The following is a 20255-nucleotide window of genomic DNA, read 5'->3' on the forward strand; positions in this document are numbered from 1 at the left end:
GGTCTTAAAAGTGCAGTTTTGGCCTCTTTTTTTTGGGAGGGGGAGAACTGGTGGGGGTGCACAGAGGGGAGGCTGTTTAGTTTGTGTCTGTATGCATGTTCAGATTGTGTGCAAACGTGCATGCATGAGCTTTTAAAGACCAAAGATTTGGCTTCTGCTATGTCAATCTGAAAACCAGTTCAGCTGTTACTTACATTTATGCTACATAAAGGCCACTGGTAATGCTCATCTCATTTAACAAGCTTTCACTCCATCTCTATCATCCTTCTTACATGGAATGGCACTTGCATTACATTCTTAGATGTCAAAGTTCAGTTTGCCCAGGTATCTTAGCTATGCCTGTGAAATTATCTGAATTTCTTGAATTTTAATACTGGTTTTGAGATGCTTACAGAATTCCTGTAACATTAATCCTTCAGTTACCAATTAGTTCCCACAACTGTACTTTTATTTTAAAAAAAAATTAATTAATTTGGAGCTCATACATTGAAATGTCTCCAAAAATTGATAGTGAAAAAGAAAACAAACAAAAAGATTTTACTTGTTTACACAGAAACTGAAACTTCAAATGAGGGTTACAGAATAAAACTTGAATTTCAGGCCCTTAATATTCAGCCATTCCTAAATTCCACCATTCTCCCCCACGCTACCTGTAGCAAATCTCTTTCTTCTTATTTCAGTTGTCTCACCCCCATTAAATATATCCATAAAATGTGAGTTTTACAGTATCCTGTATTTTATAAACCATGAGTTAACTTTTGAAATGCCAAAAAAAATAAAACCAAAGAGCGGGTGTGGCTAAACAACAAGGTCAAGACAGTGTTACAGGTAAGAAAATACCACTCAAAAAATCGAAGTCATGCCCAAACAAGTTCAGAACCACCACCTTTGGTACATTCAATATAAAATCACCAAAAAAAATGGCCAAAAATATTTGAGAAACAGCTTGCTAAAGTCTTAAGAACTAATACCAAATCCTCCTTGAACACACAAAAGCAGGCAGCCTACCAGCATCTACAGGGCCAACAGATGCTCAAGAAGCAAGAGCATGTCTTCAAATAATACATGATAATTGAAAGAAAATTACATTAATTTGGAAATACTTTTAATGAAGTACTTCTTTGGCGACACCTTTTAAATATTTTTTTTTATTTTTTTTATGAGGAAGGTATCAAAGGATATGTCTGAAATTGAAGCATCAACAGAAGAATTTTAGAACAAAACTAAAAAAATAAATATTGGGTTATTAACTGTGGCATTTACACTAACAATTTTTTTTTTTCAAGAAAGCATCTACAAAGGGGTAAACCATCACAGAATAAAAAAACATTCCCAGTAAAATTGAAACAACTGACCTTCTAAGTACAAAAAGCAGTGAGAAATCTTGAGAAAGCCCTCCTGACCCATGAAAAACAAAGGTATCTCCAGCTTACAAAGTCTCAGTATCACAAATGGCTAAAAGCTTGGATAACACAGTGGAGGTGCTCTTCGCAGTCTTGTACTTTTCCATGGAGACCTGCAAACACCCTCTATCTGAAAATGGACATCAAACTATGTGAAGTTCCAGTTTGACTCAATGTGTCCGTTCTTATGTTCCTGCCAATTCCACAAGAACTTCAACATTCAAGTTTGTATTCTGTATACTCTGAATTCCTATTCCAGGCTCTTCTATCCCAAAACCAGAGGTTTCTCCCAACCTGTTCCATCTCTTGCTTATCATAGCCTACAAAACCCAAAGACATGAACAATTTCTTAAGTATGGAATTAAAATAGTTTACAAAACCTAGCTGTTAAAAATTGCTAGAAGGAAACTGATGCCAATGAACACCCTTTTTGAAGACTGAATATAGAGCCTAATTTAACAAACTCTCAAGGCTTGAATTTCTATCCCCAGCCATCACCAAAACAGCTAAATCAGCCCAAATATGAAGTATTTAATTTCTCAAATAATCCTTAAGTTTAAATCGTTCCAATTACCATATATTAATACTTAATAATTTAGAGCATACTTTCTATAAAGCTTTAAGAGAATCATAGTTATACTTTTCTCTACAATCAAACTTTTTTTCTTAAACTCCAAATGCAATTTGATGAATTGGCTATTTTGTGAGTCCTTTAGCAGTAAATATTGAAAGTCTACACATACAGTACTCAATACACACAACAACCAAGCTGTGCATAAAGCTTAATTTTCTTCTTTTTTTTTCCCCCATATAAGAGAAAATAAATTCCCTGTAGAAAATGTCAGGGCAAATTTGGCACAAATTTACCAGATAAAGACAAATTAAACAGAAAAGACATATGAAATTACAATAACAAAATGTCATATTTAGAACACTGCAGAAATCTAAACTGATTTCAAATTTCAGTTATTTTACATACACATTTTAAATGCTTTTACATCCAAGTGTGTCTGTATGGACAATGAAACATGAAATGAATGTGCATGCACACAGTTTTTGTTTATACATAACATGCAAGTTTCTTTTGGTGCTGTTGTTTGTTTTTTAAAATATATGTCCACACAAAACCAACTTAGAAACCTGCAAGATGGGGGTATAATCAGCACTACAAAGAGAGTCTTGTCTGATTTTAGGTACATTAAGTGATAACATTTTTTAGGAAGCACTGTTGATCTTAGTTATCCAAACCAAGGCATCTTCTAGAGTTTAGACTTCTAAAAATGTCATCCAAGAACGATGTATGTTAATATATTATTTTCTTGCTTCTTAGCCTTAGCACTTTCACCTTTTTAATATTAGCAGATGTTTATGACCTCATTCCCATCTCCTGTTGTGATCCAGCCACATTTTAAGTTTCATTCTTTCAACCTTTCCTTCAATTTTTCCATCCCTCTGTCCCTTAATGAACTTCATGGTTCACACTGTTGGATCTTTGTATTTTAAGGAAGAGTCAGGCATCGATGTATTTTAAAACTGCACTAACCATAAATTACATTATCAAATAGAACTTTTTGAGCTTCTGAAAATGGAAAAAAGAGTTCTCACTTCCAGAAAACATTTCTATCTCCCTGTCTCTTACACACTAATACACACACACTTTTTAAAGGAAAACCAGAAAGACGAGTTTAATTAAACACCAATAGGCTGAAATTCCAATCACTGAATAAACAGATAGCCATGCTTCATAGACTGCCAGCAGTCTATTTCAATTAACTGGGATTGCTATTCAAGTTGGAATCATGGAAGACAGAAGATCTGAACCAAGGTAACATGTATATGTGTATATATATATATGTGTGTGTGAGATAAGTTATAAATAGTGTAACATTAAAGTATTTGACACTATACAAAATTGGTACCAACAAAAAGAAGGGAGGCTTCTATTTTAGGTCATCATTAAACCCAGACACCTCCTTTAAGCATATCTGGATGCTTGCATAGACCTCAGCTGACTTGGTAAAGAACAGTTTTTAAAAAATAAATTAAGGTATCCTCTCAGGTTTTCCACAAACAATCTCTAATATTTATAGTCATTTACTATTATGGTCCCCAATACTGCAATATTTAAATACATTGGCTTATACAGATAAGTATTTACTAAACTGAAATGAATACAGGGTTCCTTGAGTAGAAAGATCTGACACTTCTGCATTCAGTTGAATTCTCCTTTGTATAAATACTAAAGAGGACACTTGCTGTTATTAACATTCAACTTGAAGGTGAACATCTACATAATTTCCCAACACTGCAAGACAAACTTAAATATAGGGGAAATTAGAAAGGTATATGACTTGAAAAGCAACACAGGGTATTTCTGATTCTATTCAGCCTCTGTCAAATTTTAGTTCCACACCAGGCTGCCTTGCTTCCCCTACTACTTCTGTAACAGGTCTAAGTCTTACTCTTGGGATACAGTTTACATTATTTAATTCTGAACTCTGCAGATTTATTTTTTTTTCATCTCTCTCTATACCAAACACTGCTAACTCTGACCATTAAGCAGTGATCCAAACCATAGATTTTGCATCCTGACAGAAGCATTTACGGAACAGTGTTACAAGTAGTTTTCCCTGTGTGAGGCTGTGCACAAAACTAGAGGGATGGGAGGGGCAGGCTGGAAAGAGAGAGGAAATGCAGTCCTTTCAACTGATTTTATGAGGGAGATGCAAAGTGAAAGCACCTCCCACATAACTTCACCTTAAGGCTTGTGTTCTACAAATTTTCACCAGATATTGTACAACAATACAGTTACCCTTTCAGTGACTGTTCCAGACAAGCTGAAAACATCATGGCTTAAATTCTTAAATATAATGCAGTGTGAACTGTCTTCCCAGTTATCTTTTGGTTGTTTTTTGTGTTTTGTTGGGTTTTTTTATTTCTTCTTTTTACTATTTCTTCAGTCGTTACATTTAGTAGATCTGTTGACAAACCTGGTATCTCCAGAGCATGCTAACTGACAGAACAACTCTGTGTGACAGCTGGCTGATAGGCATCAAATGTAGAAAATGCTTCTGTGTTTCCAGGACCTCAAGACTTTGAAAGAAGCGAAGAGACGCTACACTACTTCTTGCATTACTTCCACAATTTTAGAATAAATATTTTTCAAGACACTTATTCCAGTAACTTGGTTTTGCCTTTTTCTCCTTCCTCTTGAGAGGACAAGATAGATGATAGATTAAAATAGTGATTAAATATTTTGGAGGAAAAAATGCTGTTATTTTTATATCCAAAGTACCCTCTTATTTAAAAGGACCCTCCAAATATTTTATTCCTTTAAGAAGGCTTCCAATCTCAGAAGCATTATGTGTTTAACATAGGCTTAATATTAAAGAAGTTTTTGTAAGCCTAAAGGAGGACAGCCTAAAGGACAGATCCCTTAAAACAAAGAATACATTCTTTCAGTGCAATACAAAATTTTCTGAACAGGATAAAATTCCACATGGTTGTGAATTTGTTTTTTTAAGTAAAATGATCAATTTAAGCAACCAATGGAGATTAATTAACAGATTTCAAAACAATACTGACATACTAGGATACCTATCTGTGTATATTTATTTATATGTCAGTACGTCACCATTAATAGAAATATTTTGTTCTGAATTTTTAAACAAATTACAAAGACAGACAACAACTTTTAAAAATATTTATAAAAGTAGCAAATACCTGAAGTACTCACAGCAGTGGAGTAAGGGGTATGAGCTCCTGTATTTTCAGCCCAGCAGCCACAACCATAAAGAGCTGCCTAAGGAAAGAAGTGTATCTTTCATAAATTTAACTATATAAGGTTTTTTGTTTGTTCCCTTTCCTTAAAAAAAACAACACCACCACAGCACCAAAAAACTGCAAACCACCATCACCAACAACAAAAGAAAAAAAAAAGAAAGAAAAATCCAAGGATTGATAGAAAAGATAATAAGAAAATCGTAACGGTAGAAAGTGCAATTCCAATCCATTTTGCTACATCTTTTACTGTTCTTCAGAACTGATTACCACATATGTATGGTATTCCAACCTAACCTCACAGCAAATGAGGGTACAGATATTAACAGACAAAATAATTCCAGCTGTTCCCTATTTATATAAAATCCTTTTCACTCTGCTATTTCAAAATAAAATCTTAAATACATTTCAAAAGAGAACTGCTTCCAGGACAGTGGCAAAAGGCAAGCAAAATACAGCTGTACAGCAATGGACATTTCTGACACACCTCAAAATTCCCTTACCTAATAACAATAAGGAATGCCTATACTGGATGTGTATCTTTGATACCTTTGTCACTTCTATCTGTTCACAGGATCATTAAAACTTAAATTATTTGGACAATTTCCTTGAATATTGATGAAAACACTTAAAGCATTTAAGAGACTATTTGTGGTATTAAGAAGGTATTTAAGTCAAATAAATTAAATTAATAACTCTGGGAAAAGGTAACTAACTACAGAACAACTTCCTACCTATCCATGATGGAGTGCACTAGAAACAAAAATTGCATTCCAATGCAGTGCTAATGCCTTCAGGGTTTAACAGGAAAGAAGGAAGAACATCAGTTGGCTATCACACCTCTACTTTACTGTCAACATTGCTAACAGTCATTCCCAAAGGAAAATGTATAATTACCTGACCAACTCTTCCAGGATGCTTTAGTGCTAAACCTCCGCTGGAGACAGCAGCAGCAACATTTCCTTCTTGGTCAACAACAACTGCACCAACTGTATCCAGGGTTCCTGAGTCATTCTCCTGCAGGATACACAAACAGAAACAACTACTAAAATAGTATATTAGAAGTCAGGTTATACTTTTTAGCAGTGCACCAAATAATGTGCACAAAAACAAGTTACAGGCTGATTGATACAATTTATTTGCTATTCATGCATGTTGTACCAATTGTGCTGCCATAAATGTTTCCAAAATACTCTCTTGCCTCAGACAGGACCTGAAGAATTGGAAACAAGACAGTAATAAACATCTCTGAACTCATCCAATGCATAGATTACCTGCCTTTACTCACAAAAGTGCCAAAAACGCTGTTTTCTCAGTGGTATACACCTTGTACGCTAAGTTATGCAGCAACTCTTTGAAAGATACCATATCAAAAGGCTTTTCCCAAAAGCTTTGAGATGGCATTTTCAGAGACTGTGATCTTTAAAGCTACGTATGTTTAAAAAAAAAAAAAAAATGAACCACAAGAAGCTGCTTAACATGTAAAGAGAAAATTTTGATATTTTCACAGTCACAGAATGTTGGATACAACAATAAATAGAAGCCTTGAAAAGAAATCTCCCCCAGGACAGATTCTCTCCCAGACTTGTTCTCAGTTTCAGCAATCTTACGGTCACTAGAAAAGTGTCCTTATTCTCACCTCTTCTGAGGCAGATTTGCTGCCCTCAGAGCAGGGGTTTTTCTGCCTTTATTCCTGATGCAAGCTCTCTGCCTTCTGTTTCACAAACACTGTAGCTGTCTCAACCTTGGTCTTTCCATCCCTCCCCCCTTCCTTAATACACCACGTTCAGTCACTCCAAGAAAAAGAACAGTTTTCCCCTCTGCCTGGGTTCCCTGGAGTGTGTAATCATCCATCACACACTGCAAAAATGAATGCTCAAGTAGCACAACCCCTCAAGCATTTAGCTGGTCATTCTCTCCTGTATAAAAACTTAGCTGCATTAAAAACATCCTACATACACTTACCAAAGAAAATAAACCAAAATAATATTAAGCTATTATATAAATGTGTATTTTTTGGACCAGGACCCGGAGGGAGGATAAAATTCATCTACATCCAACTAGTCAACTTCAAATTATCAAGTAGCCATCATCAATTAAAGTTTTCTGGGATGTACAACATCACTTGTCAAGCAGAATTGTTAGAAGACTCATATTGCTGATACTCTGGCCACACTTGAGTTAATACTGTGCCAGTCTGGTAAGGAAAAACATGCAGTGCAGCACTACAGTGTTCTACAGGGTTTATCAAGCAACTGGAACTCCTAAGCAGGAGTGTCATCCTTGGCTTTTACTCAAAGTAACAGTAAGTTTCTTTTCTTAGCCTACACCAAGATCTTCTTGAACAAGCTCTACACTCAGAAGCTGGCACTAACCATACTCAATATTAAAACAAACAGGTGTCCTAAAAGTAGAGCAGAATAACAGCTTTGAAAAGGAGAAGTGAAAAATCAGAGATGTAGAGTTTCAACTGGCACTGGGAAGAAGCGTAAGTTGAAAAGGAGAGGAACATATAACTAGATCACAGAAGGTAGAAGAAAGAGAGGCAAAAGGAATGTTGAGGACTGGAGAAATGGTCTAAGAGCAGAGCAAATTCCCTTCCAATTTGTAAAGATAAATGAAAACTAAGGAAATCTTCCTTAACATTTCACAGGCAAATGTACTTTGTATCTCCCAGGACTGCCACAACCTAATTCAGATATTCACCCAGTTAGAACAATAACATTCAGTAGATTGAAAAGATCTTAAGGAGCAGAGCAGGTTGCCCATGAGAGGTGCAGACTTCCACCCTCGGAGGTTTTCAAGATCAGAATGAATAAAGCTCTTCTCAACATTAATTTTCCTATCATTTCTGTATAAAGAAGAAATATTAATACGATGCAAGATTTTATGTCCATCCCCTGTGCCCTTTTATCAAAGGGAATTATACCCACAACAAAAAAACTTGATTAACAGAAAGCTATAGATATGAAAATTAACTCAGTTAAGTTAGGAAATGCCAGAATTAAGGGCACCTATGTAATCTTAAATCATATTAAATCAAACATTTGGGGATCCCGTAATTTTAGAAGGATGAGGTTCAGAATCGATCAGTATCTTTTCTGTATCACCTAACAGCAAAGAAAAAATGTTTGCAGCATCTGTAAAACCCTCTGCTCACTCTGCCATCCATCTTCTCCTTTAGTTCTCACGCATTAAACATCTCCCCTCAGTAGCTATATTACATATTTCTTTTTTTAAAAGATATTTTAATCAAAAACCCACAAGCATTTACAAGTGTATGTTGCAAGGAAACTTTCTGCACCATTATTTCCTTTAAAAGATCTGTTTCCTAGCAGCATTTGCTGTCAAATCAGTGGTATCGTTTGCTGACTTTGGCTTATTTTATTTTTTAGATGGGGCAACTTAGGAGGCTGGAACCTGTTTTTAAGGGAAGCATTTTTATAGCCAGAGGCACAAACAACACAGCCATAATAAACTTTATTTGAGGAAAAAGTTATTAAAATTCATCACATGTAATGGGAATGATGCGTATTTCTATGCACTGACTGATTGTCACCCAAAGAGTTCAAGCTGGAACTAGCTAAAAGTTCACTTGGTACGTTCAAGATGATCAATAACAAAAACTATAATGTGCAAAATACTTAAAAGGAAAGAATGTTCTGTTGAACAAAGACAAATTTTTCTTTTCTAATTATGTTCAGTGTCATGTCACCATGTCCCAGTACAGGTTGGCGGCTGAACTGCTGGAGAGTAGTGTAGGTGAAAGAGACCTGGGGGTCCGGGTAGACAGGAGGATGACCATGAGACAGCAATGTGCCCTTGTGGCCAAGAAGGCCAATGGCATCCTGGGGTGCATTAGAAAGGGTGTGGTTAGTAGGTCAAGAGAGGTTCTCCTCCCCCTCTATTCTGCATTGGTGAGGCCGCATCTGGAGTATTGTGTCCAGTTCTGGGCCCCTCAGTTCAAGAAGGACAGGGAACTGCTTGAAAGAGTCCAGCGCAGAACCACAAAGATGATGAAGGGAGTGGAACATCTCCCTTATGAGGAAAGGCTGAGGGAGCTGGGTCTCTTTAGCTTGGAGAAAAGGAGACTGAGGGGTGACTTCATCAATGTTTACAAATATATAAGGGGTGAGTGTCAGGGGGACGGAGTTAGGCTTTTCTCAGTGATGACCAGTGATAGGACAAGGGGTAATGGGTGTAAATTGGAGCATAGGAGGTTCAAGGTGAATATCCGAAAAAATTTTTTACTGTGAGAGTGACAGAGCCCTGGAACAGGCTGCCCAGGGAGGTTGTGGAGTCTCCTTCACTGGAGACATTCAAAACCCACCTGGATGCGTTCCTGTGTGATGTACTCTAGGTGACCCTGCTCTGGCAGGGGGGTTGGACTAGATGATCTTTCGAGGTCCCTTCCAGCCCCTATGATTCTATGATTCATTGTCTCAATACAGTAGCTGAAGATTATGAGACTGCTGATCCCATACACATAATTCAAACTGTTGTACACATACATGAGTACATATGTTAAACTAGATAGAAACCAAATCGGATTTAATAAACCTTGAATTAAATCATGTTATTTATGGAGTTAAATAACTAGGCTATAAAAAAATAACTCACAAATCTATTTTAAAAAAATCTATGTGCACTGGTAATTCTTAATGCCCCTTATTCAAATCAAGCAGAGGACAACTCCTCTTCAAAGAAATTCAGCAACATTGCAAAAAAAAGTTCCAATAGCAGAAGACAAATTAAAAATCAGGCCTTCAGCCAAACTCTTAAGAGTTCTTAAGAATGTTTTCAATGGTAATTTCCTCTGGTACAAGGCAAGTTAACAGTAAGAAGAAAAACATCCATTTCTGGTATTTACTGGTGCTTGAGGTGAGAACTTCAGAATGGCATCTAGCTGAATTAACACATCATAGCCAGTCCCCCTACTTCTTAACTATGTAAACACAAGTGAAAGTCACTACAACTTAAAAAAAAGCCTCTACTTTCACACCTTTAAAATTCAGTGAAGTTATTAATGAATCTTCCTGTGTGCAATCACATAGCCCTCTAGAAATCCTGGACTGGGCAAACACTGAACGATGCAGCAAAGAGAAAATTCCATTTTCTCAAAAAATAAAAGTTCTTTAATAAGTCACACTACCTAGTTTTTCCATGCAATCTTTATTTAATTTAAACAGCCTCCCATTCTTTTTGAACTTGGTATAATTTAACTTTTATTGAAAAGTAATTTTTAAAACTATATGTTGATTTTCAGCTGATGGAACTCATTAGCAGCTAAAAATTCCAAGTAATTTCGGCCTTTTTTTGGTCTGTAATACTACCCCTTCACACAGAACTTTTATTTATGATTTCCACTCAGGTTCAACATTGTTAATATCCTTTCTATGTTGCTCTTCTCTCAATTTTTAAAATTCCATAGACAAAAAAAAAAGAGAGACTAGCATTTATACCACCAGAGCAGTACTGGCAACAAAGGTGCATAAACTAAGCTGGAGCATGGGGTTGAAGCAGGTGAGGCAAACTAGACCATGAAACAGTTATAAAATTCTGCTGAAAGGGATAGGTCTGTAGCTCCAAAAAAGCCCAATAAAACAAAAAATATGAAGTTAGTATTTATCAATTAAAGCTTAACTTTGACAGGAAGATTAACTTTTATTCAGGTACTTAATGATTTTTAAACAATGGTATTTAAAACCTCTGTAATAGCTCAGCTTTGACAGCGTAAGTTTTGGGATGACAGATCATGTGCCTCATCCTTGCTAAATGACCATCTTCTAATAGCTTAGAGAGAATTATTTTACTTTTTGGTTTTTACAATATGGTTTTGTAGAACTTGATTTTTTGTTTCTATTTCATTTTGAAAAACTAAACTTCCTGTAAGGCTGCAATTATCTTACACCCTATGGATAACACAAGCAGCCCACACTGCTGGCATGGGTTGGTTTTCATCCCCCCTCCATGGACAGGATGTGCCCAGAAATTTGACAAGACCAGTGTGTTATGTTACTGGATTACTTACCAGTAAGTAGAGCTCTATTTGATCACCTCCTTTACCTACAATCATTGGCCTTTGGGGGTCTCCCACAAGCGCTGCACATGACTCTGGAGCCCTTGAAATTTCAAATTGCAGGTGGGTAAGCTCATGCATTGGCATATGTGTCAAGCATTGACTTGCCCCTTATTACACGAACATCAATACTGTACAGAGACCCCTTCCTCCCTTAGTTACATTTTAACACTGTTAGTTTTGCAAGGAGGTACGTGAAGTCCTGTAAACAGGAAAAGTTCCAGAATGAGTAACTAACTTTCCTCCCCCCAGTCCTTACTTTCTTTGTCTTAACTCTCAAAAATTAGAAAAATTAGCACCTTGATAGGGAAAATTTCTTATCTAAGAACACAGAAGAAAAATGTCTAATTTATCACTGGTTTGCATTTGCACAGGCTACAGAGCATAAACTTCTTTGCCACTTCCCTGGGATTTATAAGTTACTAACATCAACATATGCAACTACATTAAGGCAGTGGTCAGTCAGCCTACCAAAGCAAAGAGAAACAGCCAAAAGTCCACAGGCCACAGATAATGCAAAGGCATTTATTTTACTTTAACAAGCTATCCTTGGATATTCAACAGTAAACACAAATAATGTGATTAACATTATCAAATTGTAACAAGGGTTCTAAATTCAAACTACGAGGGACGGGAGCAGGAGGAATCCTAGTAGTTTTGTAGTCCAAGTAATATGGGCCAGGTCAATGCTAGATGCATGCACAGATGCACATGTTTACCTACCTGGCATTTCAAATTTCACCAATTCCAGCTCCATAATGCAGTGCGCTCAGGAAACATTAAAAAGTGGGAAACAGTGACAGAGATCCCAAGCTGAAGAAAATGTTTCAGTAAATAATTATCTGTTTGTGTTTACATTTGGCATATTTCCAGTTCAAAATGAGCAAAATATTTTTCATAGCACAAATGAGATAGAAAGTGACAGTTTGGTTTTCAAATAGCAAGACAGAAAGTTTTAATTGATTAAGTTATCATTATGTCATCTAAATGTTAGAATGCTCAAGGATAAGTGGCTTCTGATGCTACAGTAGCCCCAGCATGTATGACATTAAATTAATTAGCAATCAGCCATAAGTCTAGAATGACACAATAAATTTTTAAACAGGAATTCACCTTTTCATTTGATTGTCTTCTTTTCTTTAGGTGAATGAGATCCGTTTCCACCTTTTCGGCCAACTCCAGTTTCCTCTTGTTTCTCTTAAAAGCTGCTAAACTAAACCCTGTAAAAATAGTTCAAAATCACTTAATTAAGTAAAAGTTAATTTAAACAAATATTGCTAGGTTGACATTTTGGAGATATCACTCCCTGCATTTTTACTGATGCAAAAAAGTGTCAATAAAAAACTCAACAACTAAGTATTTAAGTTTCAGTATAAGATGTTTACACCTTTTCCTAAGTGAAAAGTTCTACCATTGTTCAGCAACAGTGATGAGTAAAATATCTAGTTGAAACAAGTTGCTGAACACATATGGAAGCTATGTTGGTCTAAATATCTCTCCGTTTGGCAAAGAAGCAGCATTGCACAGAAGAACAGGGAATAAGTGGCTTATGTTAAAAATATTGTTTTTGACTGATGACAAGTAAATAGATACCATCTGAGCTCATTCTGATATCCATAAAATTAAGCTACTATTTTATTACCTTAATTGCATATCTGTATGTCCACCCACATATTTAAAGCCACACAACAGTCTAGCAATATTTTCCATAATCCAACATAGTCTAAAGACCACCTAGGTCTTGAAAAGAAAAACATAAATTTTCCATATCTAAGTCCCACACTTAGAAAGGACGTGTTCTCAAAAGTGGAATAAAAAAAAAATTGTTGTGCCTAAGAGACCAAAATTACATATTCCCATTTTAGTTTCAGTTCATTAATCAATTGCAGATATTGACATATTTAGCTTAAATGACTTTTAACTTAATATTATCCACAGATTTTCTAAACATCCTCTTTGAAATGCAGAGAAAAGAGAAGGGGAAAAAAATACCTTTCATCACTTGCTGAGCCATGCAAATAGACATTAGAGGGCAGAGGTAAACACAAGTAACACACTAATTCAATGGAGTTAAAAAGCACACTTTCCTATTTAATCTATAATCCTTAAAAAATATAATTTGAAATGAAATTCCAAAGATAGCCACATCACTATTATTCAGAAAACTGGAACAGCTGCAAGAAAAGTCTATGAGTGAAAAATAATATTGCAGAGCCAACAGAGCACAAAGCTTTCATTTACAATTCTCACAGACGGTGAGCATTTTACTTGTTTGAAACGTCACCATGCAGGTGCCAAAACCACCTAGTGAACTCTTCTTTAAACTTGTTTGTAAGTAAATAAAACTGGACCTTAAACTACCACAGTTATAAGCTAAAAGTAATGAAAAAGCTGGCATTTCTCTCCAAAAACCTAATGAATACCAGTTTCTTAAAACTGTAAACATATTAATCTGCCATCACCAAGAACAGAAAGCTTTCTACCATACAGAGCTGATTAATGCAGCTACTTTGGGTAAAACATTTCTATGTTTGAAATAAGGTCCAAGAGGTAACATACAAGCACTTGGTAAGATGGAGAAGGCAAAGAATCAGTTTAGTTTAGTACTAAGTGGGGATGGGGAGGAATAAACAAGCAAAAAAACCCCACACAGATCAAGAATTTGTTAAACAGAAGTGTCCCAAAATAAATCAAGCCAGCACATGGTTTTTAAGAGAATTTTTAAACAGGTAAACTTGTAAATTGACATTACTTCAATAAATACAGCAAATATCTACGGGCAGAGCCGCAATATGGGTGACTAAGAATGGTGCCTGGCCTTTGTACTTATCAAGAGCAGGTATTACACAGGGTTAAATACACCTAAGCCTGTTACGTACTGCAGCCCTTGCCTCCCACCAATTCAGAAAAAAGCTGTTTATCTAGAGAAGCAAGACAAATACAAGGCTGCAGGAATCCATACTTGAGAACTGGAACACAAGAAGTTTTCCTTGTACTCAGCATCTAATGCTAGCAGCGTCCTGAAACCAGTATTTGCACGTTCACCAGTGCAAATATATGCACAAAGACCACATCAAAACTAGAGGACCCACGGGCTAGTGCCAAGCCGCCTTGCCAGCTACACGGAGTGCTGCTATATATCCTCTCAGCGTCATCACTTTAGCAGAGGAGTTGGACTGGAGTTGTACTAGATGATCTCTAGAGGTCCCTTCCAACTCTTGACAATTCTGTGATTCTGTGAATTTTGGCTAACAAAAAACTTTGCTCAGTTGCCAAGTGTCAGAAATATTTTTAATTCCTGGATACCGCAACTGCCTTTTAACTGGATGCTCATCATGCATTTTCTCTCTGTTGCTTTTCTTACTTTGCTCATCTCGTACATGAGAGATGGGGTGCAGTGCATCAAAGACTCTTCTACCGGATCATGACAAACCCAGAGCCCCAGGAGATGATGTGACATTAATTTTTTGCATACCTTTGATCCTGTCAGACCAACAAAGAATATTTTATAGTAACATACAATGATGTAGATTGGAAGGGACCTTAGGAGGTCATGTGGTCCAACCTTGTAGGAAAAGCAAGTCCAATTCAAAAGGGCTGTACAGGAACTTGTCAAGTTTTAATATTTTCAAGGATGAAGATTGCACAACTCCTACAGGACTCTGTTCCAATACCTTATCAATATCATGTTATCATTTTATTTGTTTGTTTGTTTTTTATTTAGTCAAAGCCTCCTATATTCTAATTTATGTCAGTCCTATATGTCCACACCACGATAACTAAGTAATATACCACTTAAATGCACAAACACAGAACAGTCTAGATTAAGGAAGCTAGCATGTTTGCCTAGTAAAATATACAAATTTCCCCAGTTTCTTCCATCACAACACCTACCAAATTTCATCCTTGGCTCCTATTTGTGACAGATACTGTGTACACTTGTCACATTGCTCACACTGTTACACTGCATAGAGATATTAGGGAGATGCCAGTCATGGTTCTCTACTTCCAGATGAGACATCTTGACATTTTGAGAAGAAACATCTGGGCTTTTGGTGGCAGAAGAATTGTTCTGGGGCAGTTCTTTTTGCAGTGGTGGAGGAGGGTACGTTTATTTAATATCATGCCTCTCTTCCCAGAGTTGCTTTCTGGATTAACACTTTAATTCATGTAACTTGTAATTGTATACAGTTCAGCATGAAATGTCATACCTATCCATGTTGTGAGGGATAGAAAGTCTATTCAGACTTACCCCAGAGTGGAATTTAAGCTCAGGCTACATTCCATTCAGAATAGTTAATCCTGTTAACTTTCATCTGAAAGTCAATGATTTTGTTTTAGCAAGGACTGATAAATAATTGCCTTTCATTATTTAGGGCCAATAATTACTACCCGTGATTATCAATTCCTTTTGGTGGGATAAAACAGCTAGTATCTCCAAAGTGACTGAAGAATTGTGAAGTAAAGTACAAGTTCGTAAAATAAAACCTAGCAATTTTTCTTTCTTCCTTTGACATAGATCTATTCTCAACTTCAGATGATTAAGTTAAAAATAAAATGTTTTGAATCTTCAATTCATTTTTTCCCAAAATAAAGAGAAATTCACTACGAGCAGGTGAAAGGCTGCCTGCCTTCAGCTTATTCCTGCCTTCACAACGTTCTACCTACATAAAACCACTAGAAATGCCAGTAAACTGGCTAGTACTCTGGTTGCTTTGTCTTGCTCTACAAGTGACAAAAGAAACTAGAAAACACAAGTGAGCTTCATGCTAAAGAAATGCAAGATAAAATTAAAGTTTTCTGAAAACATCCTATAAGTTTGGTCCTTGTCAAATAATACATTATGGTGTTTTAAGTTCTGTAAACATTTTCTGAACTAAAAAAAACAGGATTCAAATGTGTTTGGTTAATGAGGCACAAATAACAGAAAAGTAACTTGCTGAAAAACCATTTTGAAAATAAACACTACACACTGAAGGAAAATGCCTACACACGGTTTAAGTTCAGAAATCACATTAAATCTAAAAAAAAAGTCAACTTTGTGGTGCAAGGATGCTAAGAAGTTTCATTTGTCCTAAATGACAGTACAAAAAGCACTCTCACCTTCTTCAACAAGACAGCACATTCCAAGCTTGAGAAGAGGAAAAGGACACAACACAGTCTTGAGGACAGGCATGTTTTCCTAAAACAAATGCAATATAGCTACACCAGCCTGATGTTGTGTAGGCCAAGGAGAAAGGGAAGCAAGAGAGGTAGATCTTATTTACTGGAGAGGAGAAAAAGCTAGAAAAAGAGAGGTAAGGGAGCAAATGGAATTTTAGGTTGAAAAATTCTTGGATCAAAGCCCAGAAGGATTGTTGTTGGAAATAACATAAAAGTATGTAGTACAACATCCTTTGATTTTGCTCAAGAATTTAGAAGTTTAGATGAAAATAAAATATATGCTTTCAGATAAAAGTCTCTGACAATTATTACCCTACAACGTTAACAGCCTGTATGCTCAAACTCATTCTTAAAAGAATTGCATCTTGAAAACCACAGAGTACAACCAGCCATTCTGTTTTGCTTTCTCATTTATGTACATACTGTCATAAATAAAACTACTTCAGAGCTGCTGGGAGAGGAGGAATGAAAAGAACAATAACCTCACAGTTTTACAGAATCATTGTCTGTTAAGTGTTTAAAAGCCATGCTCAGGCCCCATTTAGATTAAAGGCACGTAACGAGTCAGAAGAGAAGCATATCAGAACTAGAATATCATTAAAAGCTCAGGTCTTCAGTCTCACATTTATGGTATTTATCACAGCCCTGCAGTGCAGCATGGCTTGTTTTTTTAAGAATGAATAATCTTCAAGGACCTGAAGACATCTTCCCAGTTCTCCACATTCTCCCTTTAATCCTGTAAGGTACCAACAGGATCTACTCACATGGATTGTGTACTGAAATGCACCACATTTTTGGGTCTAGATGGTGTCTAGAGTGTGCTAGGTGGTGGAAGCAGTGGGTGGAATACTCAGTCATGGCACAGCTGTAGAAGTTGACACAAAGCACAGGGGTTTGCTGCGCAAGAAGGCCCAGTGGCTGAGCACAGGACAGACGGAAGTAGCTCCTGCTCAACTCCACTTGTCTGAATGACAGGTTAGTATTAGTGGACATGGTGTCAGAACGTATCCTTGAGAATATGATGTTTTACCTATAAATGCAGAAGAAAACTCCCACAGGCACATCTTGCTCAAAGTTAAAACTGTTCTAGATTTTCCCAATTTCAAAAGGCTCCAATGTTACTGGGTACCATGATGAGAAAGGACCACAAGACCTTCATTACATAGTTCATTAGCACAAGATCCACGTCCTACATTATCACAGCTAGATGATAAATAGAGCTTTTACACAGGCTTTTTACATTGTTATCACCACTTGACACAAGGAGATAAGTAATTTTCAGCAAGCAGGTCAGAGGAAGAAAAAGAAACAGGACATTGGTCTCCAAGTCAGTTTAGAGATGTCATCTGTGTGCCACTTGTTTGCCATAAAACTTGCACATCATTTACTCGTATCTTGTACTAATCCTGTGGGCACTCTGATAATTCCTCTAATTCCTTTTACCATTATGCTCTGTACAAGTAAAAATTAAACTAAAAATCTTGGCAATTCTATCATACGATGATACAGTGACTCAGTAAATGAAAGTTAACTGCATTCCCCATTCTACATAGCTCTTCTTAGTCACCTTTCACAGCCCATTAGAAATGATCCAGAGAGCAGATGTAAGAGAAAAACAAAGTGAAAATTAGAATAGTCCTATTCATGGGCTCCTTGAAACTACTGAACTGTGCATCCAAAACAAAATGCAAAACTACAACACTATTTAATCTTTTCATAGTGATAAAATTCACATATATCTACCTGTTAATTCTAGGTTTGTGTACTTTAACTAAGCCTGTAGCTGACAAACTGTTTGTTATAGAACACTAACATTTCTTGTCTAAAATTAATGCAAAAAGGTTTTAGTAAAAAGCCAATGTTTCCTTAAAATTCCCATGCCTTTATACACCACTTCTATTGCCCCACATATTTTCAGGCTAGGTAAAAATAAATAAAATTGAGTGAACAATTCATTTGACAAATAGAAGTTAAATACGAATTTCTAACACCACTAAATCACAAATCAAGTTCTGGACAGGACTCAAACCTTCTTATTTAAAGTGGTGGGAGAGCAAGTTGGGAGCACAAAAACAAACTGCAATGTTTCTATTATAGTCATAACTAATTATTATGCAACAAAACATTATGCGACCTATGACTGTTCAGCAATCCTTGTTTAAAAGTAAACTGTAAACTGAAAATACTAAGAAAACTCAAAGAATATTTTTACATCTTTGGAGTACAAATCAAGCTCTGGCCAATCATACAGCACCCCCTGGCAGACATTCTTAGAGTCAATTGAAAGAAACAAAACAGAGAACTTTCTACACTTTATCTTTCTATTCCATACTAAAAGAGAATGCCACTATTAGAGCCAAGTGAATGAAAAAGGAATATACCAGCAAATTAGTTAACCCACATGAATTAAAATGATCTAGTGAAGAATTCTGTTGAGCAATTGCTAAGATAAATGAAATTTGTTTTCATTTGTGCCATCTAACAAAGCTAATTTAAATGACAACACCAGTTATGCTTGTCTTGGGACCAAAGACTACTAGTGCTACTTCCCATGCTGCCATACTTTGACAGAGATAGAAACACAAATGGAAAAACCCACAATCAGCAACAAAAGCATATGAAAAAAAACCCCAACCTATCTTCCTGAGAGCACTACTCTATAGATCTGTTCTTCATAACAAGAACTAAGGGTAAACTGCTGCTGGACATACCATTTCTTACTAATTCCTGGAATAAATCTCTTTTTTCTATCTAACAGCTTTTCCAGGTCCCTGGAAGACTTAAAGCATCTTCTGGGTACTTTGGCCCAACTTTAACTTCCAGCCATTCTATTGGCTGCACTTAGCTGTTCAGATTTCAGAACTGCAAGTGAACCCACAGTATTATGTCCAATTCCAGAGAGGATTTACATAATGTCTGGGGCTTTTTTTTCCCCCTTTTTTTAATTGCCAGTGAAAAACACGCATTTATGAGAGTTCATTTCCCTCGTATGTTACCAAACAGAGGTAGCAACTTTTACCATTAAAAGGCAAGCACCTTCTGAGAGCTATCCCTTAGTTTCCTAAAACCAGATACGTATTCAGATTACCTAATAATTAAATCCTCCAAGCCCTTGAGTTTCTCTCCAGATCTCTTTCATTCTCATGCTAAAAACCAAGGAACAAAACATGGTCGAAGCCACTGACTGAAATTAGTAGCACAGTTCCAGCAATATGGCCAATGTTTTTCTTAATGCAGTAATAGTGAAGTAGAGACCTGGGAGTGGGGTGAAGTTTTTGGGTCTGGAAGAAAGGCAGACTAGGTAGACAATACTGGTGGACAGTGAGACATATGGTGTGACTAGAAGTACGACAACCTGCATGACACTTATCTACATAAGGTTGTCCCTCATTTGAGAACCTAAGCAGCCAGAAGATAAATGGGAATTTCCTTGCACACACAAAATTGGATAAAAATGTTAAACACAAGTAAATAAATGGCCTATTAAAAGTGCAATGCCAAACCCACCTTACCCACCACTTACTCTGTTCAACATGATGTGATTTTACTGATGACACTAAGTTATTCAAGGTAATAAGAAGACTTGACTGAAGAAGAATTCCAAGTAGTGACCTGAATATAAACCAGCAGATTTTATAAAGCAAGTCTCAAAGTAATGAAAAAGAGGTAGTGCTTCTAACAACCCATGGTTGTAAAGGTTTTTGCAGATGCTAGAAAATAATATGGGCTCCAGAGGAAACAAAATTTCATGGCATAAAATGCCACTGATCACCTCCATGTCTGCAGGTACAGTCATGACTAAGTCAAGGATAGCAAATGCAGTAGGGAAA

The 20255-nt window shown here is 36.4% G+C and overlaps 1 protein-coding gene across 1 annotated transcript in view; it reads right to left on the bottom strand.

The window, feature by feature from the left end:
* The window catches only part of TASP1 (taspase, threonine aspartase, 1), an 82376-nt gene that overhangs the window by 37685 nt on the left and 24436 nt on the right, over window positions 1-20255 (bottom strand). The window contains exons 7-9 of the mRNA XM_010000178.1: window positions 12376-12482; window positions 6081-6200; window positions 5127-5205 (exon numbers count right to left, since the gene is read on the bottom strand). Of these exons, the coding sequence (XP_009998480.1) occupies window positions 5127-5205; window positions 6081-6200; window positions 12376-12482 (306 nt within the window). The remainder of the gene's footprint in view (window positions 1-5126; window positions 5206-6080; window positions 6201-12375; window positions 12483-20255) is intronic.

This window comes from Chaetura pelagica, unplaced genomic scaffold, assembly GCF_000747805.2.
Source record: "Chaetura pelagica isolate M959 unplaced genomic scaffold, ChaPel_1.0 scaffold336, whole genome shotgun sequence".
Taxonomy (NCBI): domain Eukaryota; kingdom Metazoa; phylum Chordata; class Aves; order Apodiformes; family Apodidae; genus Chaetura; species Chaetura pelagica.